A 10,999-nucleotide genomic window follows, 5' to 3' on the forward strand; every position below is an offset into this window, starting at 1 on the left:
CACAAACATACAATGGAACATAGGCAGCCATTAAAAAGAATAAGGCCGTCTATTGTCTTGCTCAGTGGGTTAAGCATATGCCTTGGGCTCAAGTCATGACCTCAGGGTCCTGGGAACATGCCCCAAATGGGGCTCCCTGCTCATCGGGGATTCTGCTTCTCCCTCTCCCTCTGCCCATCCCCACACTCAAGCTCTCTCTCTCTAATAAATAAAATCTTTAAAAAAAATAGAGGCAGTATTACAGATTGTTTTCAGATACATATACCCAAGATATATTGTTCAGTAAGAAAATCAAGATATTAAAACAGGACATTGTTGTGCAAAATTTGTCAATGTCTTAATATCTTGATTTTCTCACTGAACAATATCCATAGAATATCTCTGAAAAAAAAAAAAGCATAAGGACATTGCTAACATTGGTTGCCTTAAGGGAACATACTTATGATAAGATAGGGGCTTAATTTTTAATCTGTATTCATTTATACCTTTTAAATTTTTCTTCAGGTACAAGTAAGACCTCCTAATGCGGTGACAATCATGACGATGAGGTCAAGGAGGAGGATGCGATCAATGATGATAAAGAGAATCAGAGGTATTGAGACTGGAATTCCTGCTCTGCCATTCACAAAAGATGTGGTCTTTGGTAAATTGTTTAACCTTTTAACGTCTGTTCCCTGGAATAAGAAACTAGGGAGTTAATACCACATTTCAAGCTATACTACAAAGCTGTAGTGATCAAAACAATATGATACAGGAACAAAAATGGACACATAGATCAATGGAACAGGATAAAAAAACCCAGATATAAACCCATGCTTATCTTGTCAATTAATCTACAACAAAAGGAGACAAGAATACACAATGGGGAAAAGACAGTTCCTCAATAAATGGGTTGAGAAAACTAGAGAGTTACATGCAAAATAATAAAAACTGGACTACTTTCTTATATCATAAACAAATATGAAATAAAAGTAGATTAAAGACATAAAGGTAAGACCTGACCATAAAACTCCTAAAAGAAAACATAGGCAACAATCTCTTGCACATCAGCCTCAACAACATATTTCAGGATATGTTTCCTCAGACAAACAAAACAAAGGCAACAAAAACTCTAGGACTTCGCTGAGCTAAAAAGCTTTTGCACAGTGAAGGAAACCATAAGCTAAACGAAAAGGCAACCTACAGAATGGGAGAAGATATTTGCAAACAACATATTGGGATACTATCCAAAATATATAAAGAATGCAGAACTCAACACCAAGAAAACAAATGATTTGATTAAAAATGGGCAGAGGACATGAATAGACGTTTCTCCAAAGATGACGTGCAGATGGCTACAGACACATGAGAGGATGCTCAACATCACTAGCATCAGGGAAATGCAGATCAAACCCACAGTGAGATACCACTTCACACAGTCAGAAAGCCAAGAACCAAAATGACAAGAAATAACCTGTGCTCGCGAGGAAGTGGAGAAATGGTTAAATGAATGTTTGTGAAGTGTTTGGCACAGTGACTGGCACATGGGAGCGCCTCACTGAATGGAGCCAATCCTAATGTTGCTGTTGTTAGACATTCGTCCTGCCTCCCCATTCTGGATGTCTAGGACTCAGCGAGCGGACAACATACTCTGGCCCCGAATTGAGCACTGGCTTCTCTGGGAGCCCAGGGAAAGCTCAGGAGGAAGCCGCCATCTGCTATACACTCTTCTCCATCTCCACTTGACCGTGTCCCACTCGTTACTTCTAATTGGGACAGGGAGATGGTCCCTGGAGGCCACAGGTATGCCTAGGGCCCATACCCTGTGCACATTTGACATTCCAAACTTTAAATTGCTTCTGGGATTAACAGGGTCCCTGTAGGAGTTCACAGCTGCTGCTAGAGGACTCCTCTCACTGCTGGGGAAAATGTACCCTTGGGATTTCTGGGCCTCAGAGCAGGGTGACAGGTCCTCTCCATGAAGACTCTGTGGCTGAGGCACCCACTCAACCTGCACGTCTAGGAGGAAGGATGTGAGAGAAACCCCACCAGAATCTAACATTGCCACAGGGAGACAACTTTTGGGGAAGAAGGAGAAAGAGGGTCTCAGAGGTAAAGGAAGTCCAGCAGGGGAGTGTCTGGGGTCCTTGTCTGGCATCCAGGGTCTGGCCCAGGGCACAGTGAGGAGCTGAGAAATGTGTCTGGGATCAGGAGACTCAGAGAAGAGGCCGCAAGCAGGATGCAGGTGGGGAGGGCTACGCTGTGGTGGGGACAGGGGTGGTGGCCATGACTTCTGCAGAGCATTTTCCAACGATGGATTTTCCTCCTCACCCTGCCTCTGCTCCAAGCACCTTCCAGCTGCAACCGACTGTGAGCAGCTGATGCTGGAGCAGGAGGAACAGCTGAGGCTAAGCCCAGGCAGTCCCTCCTGCTCTGCACAGCTCACCAGTGACCAAGCCCCTGCCCTGACACTGCTCTTCCCTGGGAGGAGCCCAGAGCCCTGGGAGGAAGGCAGCCGATTTCCACCCCCAACTTGCTGAAATTTCCCAGAGATTGAGCCTTCCTCAGGGTCAGAGGGTGAGCAGACAGACAAGCTGGGACCCATCTCTGTTTGTGATTCCCAATCCGTGGCTAGTTCTGTTTTCCTCACTTTCTTTCTACCCCTTATTCACAGGGGATACTCCCCAAGACCCCAGTGGTTGCCTGAAACCACAGATAGTACTGGACTCTTTGTATCCTGTTTCTTCCTATACACATGTACCTACGATAAAGTTTAATTTATAAATCTGACACAGTGAGATGTACAACATAGCATATAAAGTTATGTGACTTTCTTCTCTCCCTCGAGGTATCTAATTGTAGTGGACTCCCCCATCTTCCTGTGATGGTGCAAGATGCAAAATGTCCACATGATGAGCTGAACTGAGGTGAGTGACTAGGTATTGAGATGCAGCATTAGGCTACTCTTGACTTTGTGACCATATGTCAGAAATGCCATCTTTGGGCCCCTGGGTGGCTCAGTCTGTTAAGCATCTGCTTTTGGCTCAGGTCATAATCCCGGAGTCCCAGGACCAAGTCCCACATTGGGCTCCCTGCTCAACAGGGAATCTACTTCTTCCTCTGACCCTCCCCCATATCATGCTCTCCCTCTCTCTCAAATAAATAAATAAAATCTAAAAAAGAAAGAAAGAGAGAGAGAGAGAAAGGCCACCTTCTTCTCCAAACCACAGTTGGAGGTGATGGCAGGGCAGGAACTGAAGCTTTGGAAAGCAAAATGTGAGTGGGGGCGGTTATTGTACTGAGAATGTTTTTCCCTGAATACAAAGTAATTCTGCCCTTTGTATTGAAAATTTCATAATATTAGGGCATCTGGGTGGCTCCGTTGGTTAAGCATCCTACTCTTAATATCAGCTGAGGTCATGATCTCAGGGTTGTGAGATTGAGCCCCAGTCAGGCTCTGAGTAAGGAGTCTGCCTGAGGTTCTCTCCCTTTCCATCTGCCCCTCCACTCCTCCCACTCCTATGCCTGCTCTCTCTGAAAATAAACAAATAAAATGTTTTTAAAAATTTGATAATATTGAAGAGGCAGACAGAGGAATCCCTTCCCCAATTGACTTTGCTATAATTTCTTCTGTCACTTTTATCCACACATACTGTTTACCTAATAGAGATCACAACAGTGTGTACAATTTTGCATTCTCTTTTATCATTGAAGTCTATTGATGTACTATTGTAAAAATTATAAATGTAACTTTAATGTTTAATATTCCATTATATGAAATGACAGCATTAGGCATTTACTGGTAAACGGTTATGTTTCCTATATTCATTCACAAATATGGTTGTGATGAATGCCTTTATTGAGAGATACTGGCCCTCCACTCTTATTGTTCCTTTAGAACTTTTCCCCAGAGGTAGAAGTGCTGAATTATATGGGTTTTTCCAGTTTATGTTTTTCTACGCAGACTGCTCTCCAGAGAGGCTGTATGATGCATGGGGCTCTGAACTACATTCCTTTTCTTAGCTGCCTGCTGGCTCCAGAGATAAGTAGTGATCACGCCATAAGCAAGGCCCTATCCCTAGACAAGCCGAGGAATCACATCTGCAGGATGCAGCCACAAAGGTAAAAATTTCCCTTCTTTCCCACTCTCACAGACTGACTCCTGTCCACCTGGGGCTGTAGGTGCCAGAGCTCCTTGTTTCCTTCCATCCCAAGTCTCCTCCAAGACCTGACACAGCACTATTTCCTGCTGACCATATCTTGATGGGAAACCAACCATTCAGATCGCCCCCTCACACACACACACACACACACACACACACACACACACACACACACACACAGAGGAGGGGGCTGTCTCCTTCACCCAAGACTGCTCCCGGCCTGGTGAGGACAGTGCTGGGCAGTCCACCACAGAGCTGGGATGCCCTGGGAAGCACCTGTTCAGCCTTTCATGATGCACATGGGGAAACTGAGGCCTGGGGACTTGCTCGGACTACACAGAATATCCATGTCACGGGCAGGGGCAGGTCCCACAGCTCTGGGCTCAGTGGGCAAGATCTTCCTAGCCATTCAGTTCATTCCCATTGAACCAGCTTTCATTCAGCAACTTTTACATGGCGGGCACTAAGGACTTCCAAGGCTGCAACTCTCACGTGGGGCAAATCCTGGGCATCACTCATGCCAACAGCCCATTGTTCAGGGGAAGAAGCTTCTGTGTGCACAGCTCTGTCTCACGGGAGTGGACAGGATGGCTTGTCTAGGGGCGCCTGGGTAGCGCAGTCGTTAAAGCGTCTGCCTTCGGCTCAGGGCGTGATCCCGGCGTACTGGGATCGAGTCCCACATCGGGCTCCTCCGCTGGGAGCCTGCTTCTTCCTCTCCCACTCCCCCTGCTTGTGTTCCCTCTCTTGCTGGCTGTCTCTATCTCTGTCAAATAAATAAAATCTTTAAAAAAAAAAAAAAAGGATGGCTTGTCTAACAGAAGCCACTCTCCTTGGCCTCTCCGTTCATAGCATATCTTTGTCACTATTGAATCCTGCTTGTGGCACTGACTGCAATGCTTACTTTGCCTTTTCTGGGACAAGGGAGGGGCTGGGAGAGCCACTGGGAGGAATGGGAGATAAGTTGGGGCAGAATTTCATGATGGGGCAACCAGAGTGGACCTGCACTGAGCAGATGGGAACACCCTCATGAGCTGAATTCAGGGATAAGGGAAGGGTCATAGGCTCGCACAGAAAATACAATGAAACCCATGGTGGCATTAGGAAGAGACCTCTCCTGGCTTAGATCAATGCTTCTCTGCAGGGCATAACCTGTACACCCTTCTCCTCCCAGAACCATTTGGCAATGTCTGGAGACATTTTTGGTGGTTACAACTCAAGGAGCAAGTGCTACTGGCAGCAGGTGGGCAGAGGCAGGGATGGTGCTAAACATCCTATGATGCACAGGGCAGCCCCGCACAACAAAGAATTCTCCAGCCCCAAGCTCACTGGTGCCAAGGCTGACAGAGTCTGGGTTCAATTTAGAGCAGGAGTTACTCTGCCTGACAAGGTACCTGACATAAACTCTGAACATGACGGAAGCAAGAGCGCGCTGCACGATGAGACAGATCAGAGAACACGCAGAGCTGGTACTGGAGACAGACTCTCTTCAACATCTGTGCAGGAAAATGAGGCAGCCATTGGGTGGAAAGATCTCAGATTTGGGGCCTGTGATCAACCCCAGCTCTGTCATTCAATCTTAAGAACCAAATCTTTGGCTCAACTGAGATTTGGTTACTTTTATCTGTAAAACTTGAATGATGATATTTTCTCCGTGGGGTGTTTCAAAGAAAATGGCACAGAATAGATGCTCCTTAATACCAACCATTCATCCTCTACCCTCCACGCACTCCTACACACACACACACATGCTCGCACACACATACATGCATGTACACACACCACTGCAATGAAGAAAGAGCTACAGATGTGTAACAAATGAGAATTCTGAATGTAGAGTCTGGGCAACTGTAGCTGCTGGACTGGAAATCCTCTCCACAAAGGCATGTAAGTCTCCCGTAAGCTAGCTGCTTGTGTGGCACACAATAATGGAGCCAGAGAGCCGGTTATTATGCAAAATAAAAGATAAACATAAGAGGACAAAGAAAAAACATTCCTTATTCACCCCTGGCTATGATTTCACCAATATTCTAATGAGCTGGAATTAGATGTTAATGCCATGTATCCTACTATCTGATAACTAGACTCAGCCTGGTTATTAAGAACTGAGTTAACTGGTCAGTAAGCTGCGTGGCTGTCATCCACAGTGTGGGTCCACTCACTCCAATAACTCCTTCTGTGGACTCATAACGTTCTTCCCCACGGGGGAACCTCCCTCACATATTGCGTTTAATATGTATTCAAACAGGCAGATCCGAATTCTGACAGCAGTCAGGTCTGTGCTGCTGAGGGTGAGCAGACTAAGGACGTGTCCCTCATACGTTGAACGTTTACCTAGGCTATTCTGCCTGCATGTGGATTAACACTTTTAAACAGGTACCTTCCAAATGTACTCAAAGTCTAAAGAGCCTTGAAACGTTGGTAGTTTCAAGGACCAGCTTGGGGATTCTCCTCTCTGAGAATCTAAGAAAGCCCAGAGTAAGTGAAATTTCTATGCATTTGCATCAAAAAGCAATAATTTACAGCATTTTCCCATGCTCATCATAAAGCAGAGGAAAAGCCCTCCTTCACTAGAGATTACCTCTCCTGGGCTCTCTCACCACCTTGCTCAGAAGACTTGGACAGGTCACTTCCTCTCTCTGGACCTAATATTTGTAAGCTCTGTTGCAGCCCTGACCTTCTCTCATTGAACAGCTAAGCACACTCCCACCTATTGCCTCTTTCAGTCACTTATCTCTTATACACATATGCTCTCCTATTATGTAGCTCGGAGTGATGGTATACCAGATGGCTGAGACTCTTCTCAAGAAAGCCTCCTGTCCTGCCTTTGTACTTTGCTGATGACAGAACCGATAGCACATGGAAAAAGCCAATTGGTCCTCCCCTGTGGAAGGGTTCATTCTCCTGGGACTCTCAGCCTACCCGAGGCTGGAGAAAATATTCTTTGTGCTCATCCTCCTGATGTACCTGGTGATCCTGCTGGGCAACGGCGTCCTCATCCTGGTGACCATTCTTGACTCCCGCCTGCACACGCCCATGTACTTCTTCCTGGGGAACCTCTCCTTCCTGGACATCTGCTACACAACCTCCTCAGTCCCCCTCATTCTTGACAGCTTCCTGACCCCCAGGAAAACCATCTCCTTCTCAGCCTGTGCCGTACAGATGTTTCTCTCCTTTGCCATGGCAGGGACAGAGTGTGTGCTCCTGAGCATGATGGCATTTGATCGCTATGTGGCCATCTGTAACCCCCTGAGGTACCCTGTGGTCATGAGCAAGGCTGCCTACGTGCCCATGGCTGTCAGCTCCTGGGCTATTGGTGGGACTGCTTCTGTGGTACACACATCCTTGACAATTCAGCTGCCTTTCTGTGGGGACAATGTCATCAACCACTTCACCTGTGAGATCCTGGCGCTCCTAAAGTTGGCCTGTACTGACATCACCATCAATGTCATCAGCATGGGGGTGACCAATGTGATCTTCCTGGGGGTCCCAGTTCTGTTCATCTCTGTCTCTTATGTGTTCATCATTGCTACCATCCTGAGGATCCCCTCAGCTGAGGGGAGGAGAAAGGCCTTCTCCACCTGCTCTGCTCACTTCACTGTGGTAGTCATCTTCTATGGGACCTTATTTTTCATGTATGGGAAGCCCAAGTCTAAGGATGCCCTGGGGGCAGACAAAGAAGACCTATCAGACAAGCTCATCCCCCTCTTCTATGGGGTGGTGACCCCCATGCTCAACCCCATCATCTACAGCCTCAGGAACAAGGATGTGAAGGCTGCTGTGAGGAACCTGGTGCCTCAGAAATGTTTCACCCACTGATGGAGGGCTCTTCTGTGGTTCTCAGCACACGGGAAAAGGGACTTTTGATCATTATAGCTGCACAAGTGAAGTTATCCAGAATGCTCTCTTGCCCTTCAGTCCATTTTCAGGGAATGTTTAACTTTCAGAATATATCTTCTGAGTTTTAGTCACATACCTGAGAGTTTCGACAGATCCCGGACAATAAATCTCTAATTGAATACACAAAGACATTCTGAACACATGCTAGACCTGAGGAGAGAAGAACCATGACAGCACGCTGAATGGCCTGTGCTATGTCTAAGTTACACAGTCAGTACCCGGAGGAGAGAGGGCGCTCCCTGCACCGTGGCCATCCCTCTTGGATTCCCCAGGAGAGTCACGGGAACAAGGAGGAAGTGGAAATGTTCATTTTGGACTTTTTTATTAGATTCAGTTTGCCCAAAGTACTAAGAAGAGACAAAGACAAGTTCTCCACATAGAGAGCTTTTGGCTGGGAACAATCTATTCTGATACACTAAATTTCTTTTTAGCTATGAGAAAATTGAGGCTATTTTTTCTCAATGCACTTCACATTATGAAACATGCTAGTAAGTTAACTGCAAAAAGAGTATAGAGCTTGAATTTGATACTCATCACTTCTAGGAATTCCCACTAGAAAAGCTAGTATTTGGTGAGATAGTAACTCATATTCTGAAAAAAGAAAGGTGATAGAGAAATAGACAGACAGAAGCTAAATATATTTGAAGACTTTGGGGGCTAGCATTTGACATGTTTCTTTGTTCCAGGACTTCTCAATGTCTTTCATATGCTACTGTACCCTGTGACTGTCCAAGACATGGAGACTTGGGAGCACTTCCTGAGACTCCGTAGCTCAGCAGGACAAAAACTGGGAAGCATTTCCTTCCCTATGACCTTGGGTGGGCTGCAAACCTTTCCCAGTCTATTTCTTCATATTTTACACCTAACCACTTGATTTTACACGAATTAGTTACTATAGATAAGTACTGTATAAATGGGAGCACAATGGAACGATTCGAAACTAGTAGTGGTGGTATCATGAATGCTGCGCAGTGCTGTGCGCCGTGTGGAACAGAGTAAGACGTGGTCCCTATACAGAGCAATAGACACACAAGGTAAATGAGAGACTCAGAGATGTTAGCAGATGAATAGGAGCGTTTTTATGGCAAGTTCTATGAAATGCTTTGATCATTGGCTGACTTATTTAAAAAGAGAATTTAGAAAGTGAGTCCAATTTTGAGAATAGATCTTGGGAGTTGGAAGGTTGTGCTTCAAGCGGTATTTACATTTTCTTATATTTATTAAGAATGAATTGCCAAGGATGCATATTTTGTTAATAAAATTTCACATCCTTATGTTAGTCCTGTTCCTGATTTCCACTTGGCAACAGTAGGGGAACAATCTTGCTGTTGCAAATACACAAATGACATCTAGTGGCCATTTAAACAAACTCCAGACACTTAGGGGAACCATTCAATATCCTTGTTAGAAGAGGCTGGGGGGGGGGGGGGTTCTTGTTCAACCCTATACAGGATGCATGCAGTTCCTCTCCAATGACCCTCCCCCTAATCAACTGGCATTTGCTTGGACACCTCCAGTGACAAAGAGTTCAAGACATCCAGATTCTAGCTTTTTTGTTTAGTCTAGCAAATTCCTGCTCAAATGATGCTAACCTATATTCTCCAGTAACTTCTACCTGCCCTCCTAACTGGGCTTCGTGCCTCTACATGAGATGCACCCAAACTCTTTGCTTCTGTATGTGAAGATAGTTCTTCTAGATAGTTCCCTCCAGCCCAAAGAGTCCCAGTCCTTTCTCCTGTGCCAAAATTGCCCAACTTTACCCAACTGTGTCTACAGCATCAGCGACAATGGAAAGAGTATGATAGTCTGAAAATACCTTGGCCATAAAAACGATGTTGCTAAGCTAACTATCTCCTCGGGGTAACTGGGCTCAGACTGGTAGAGAGAGTCATTTTGAACAAGCCACCTTCTTGTTAGGCCATCCTCTGCTCCCTTGCTTTTCCTCTGAGTAATGGCAACCTTATCATTTTATATTATGGATGACATGATCCTAATGCAATTGTTAAGTTAATAATCACATCAGTTATTTTCTCTCAGAACAATGGCTACTTCTATTCCAGCCCTCCCATCTCACATTCTTTGTATTTCAAAGTCAATCCCCTGTCTCCTGGCCCAAGCTTTCAAAATGAACAAGATGCAGCAACAGGAACAAGACGACAGAAGCCGGAGGAAACGGTTCTTTGACCCAGTTCATCAGTCTTTCTCAAAAATTATTGCTGCAGTACCATACAATATAGGAATCCATCCCCCAACTGAAAATAATCAGAATGAATAAACTTTGAAATATTATCAGTCTCTACCACAGTGACATTTGTTTCATGGGTGATTGCTGGACCATAGTTACTGGTTAACTGCATGACCAGGAATGCTTGGGAGAAGGGGTTTGATAATTTTTGGGGGGGAGTGATTACTTTGGAGGGATGTATTAGTTTCTAGAGGCTTAATTAGGTTAAGGGTTGATGAGGCTTGAGGAAAGGAAGACCACTGAGTATGTCTGGATCCACGGTGATTTTATTTTTGAGGTTGATTGAATTGATTGATAAGAATTTTGATAAGATGCATAACTCCTGTTTTAATATCAAAATAAAAGGAAAGGTTTCAGCTGTAAGTTTGCTCATTTTGAGAAGTAACCTTTTTGGTTTGCCAAATATTAAAACTTTGAAGGCAAAATGGGCTGCGCTGAGTTATTTTAAAAAGCTCAAGTATTCAATTCTCTCTCCAGTCTTTCCTTGTACGTTGTACATCAGTGTCAGTATTCATTCCATTTGAGGCCCGTCTGGTCTCTTAAAAAGCTAGCCACAAATAGCTCTCAATAGCACGTCTGGGCAGACACCAAAGAAGTAAATCCAATCGTAAGGAAAATGTAGTGGCTTGCCAATGTTTTTACCAGCGAGGAATTATAGGAATTTAGCCATAGAATTTGAAAACAAATTGAACTCTCTTTTTAGCCATTTTTTGTT

The 10,999-nt window shown here is 45.0% G+C and overlaps 1 protein-coding gene across 2 annotated transcripts; it reads left to right on the forward strand.

The window, feature by feature from the left end:
- Window positions 1-293: 293 nt before the first annotated feature.
- OR2S2 (olfactory receptor family 2 subfamily S member 2) lies at window positions 294-7,958 on the forward strand. Of its 2 annotated transcripts, XM_087869690.1 has the most exons (2): window positions 294-314; window positions 6,996-7,958. In XM_087869690.1, exon 2 carries the CDS (start codon window positions 6,999-7,001, stop codon window positions 7,956-7,958), a length of 960 nt encoding a protein of 319 aa, XP_087725816.1. In that variant the 5' UTR covers window positions 294-314; window positions 6,996-6,998. The 2 variants fall into 2 exon arrangements, with proteins under 2 accessions (XP_087725816.1, XP_045636546.2); XM_045780590.2 differs by lacking the exon at window positions 294-314 and having other exon boundaries at window positions 6,999-7,958.
- The last annotated feature ends 3,041 nt before the right edge of the window (window positions 7,959-10,999 follow it).

This window comes from Ursus americanus, chromosome 18 (genome assembly GCF_024610735.1).
Source record: "Ursus americanus isolate L20-20 chromosome 18, mUrsAme1.1.p, whole genome shotgun sequence".
NCBI lineage: Eukaryota > Metazoa > Chordata > Mammalia > Carnivora > Ursidae > Ursus > Ursus americanus.

Excerpts from the sequence above, each read along its gene's own strand:
- OR2S2 (XM_087869690.1), top strand. The coding sequence starts at position 6,999 with ATGGAAAAAGCCAATTGGTCCTCCCCTGTGGAAGGGTTCATTCTCCTG.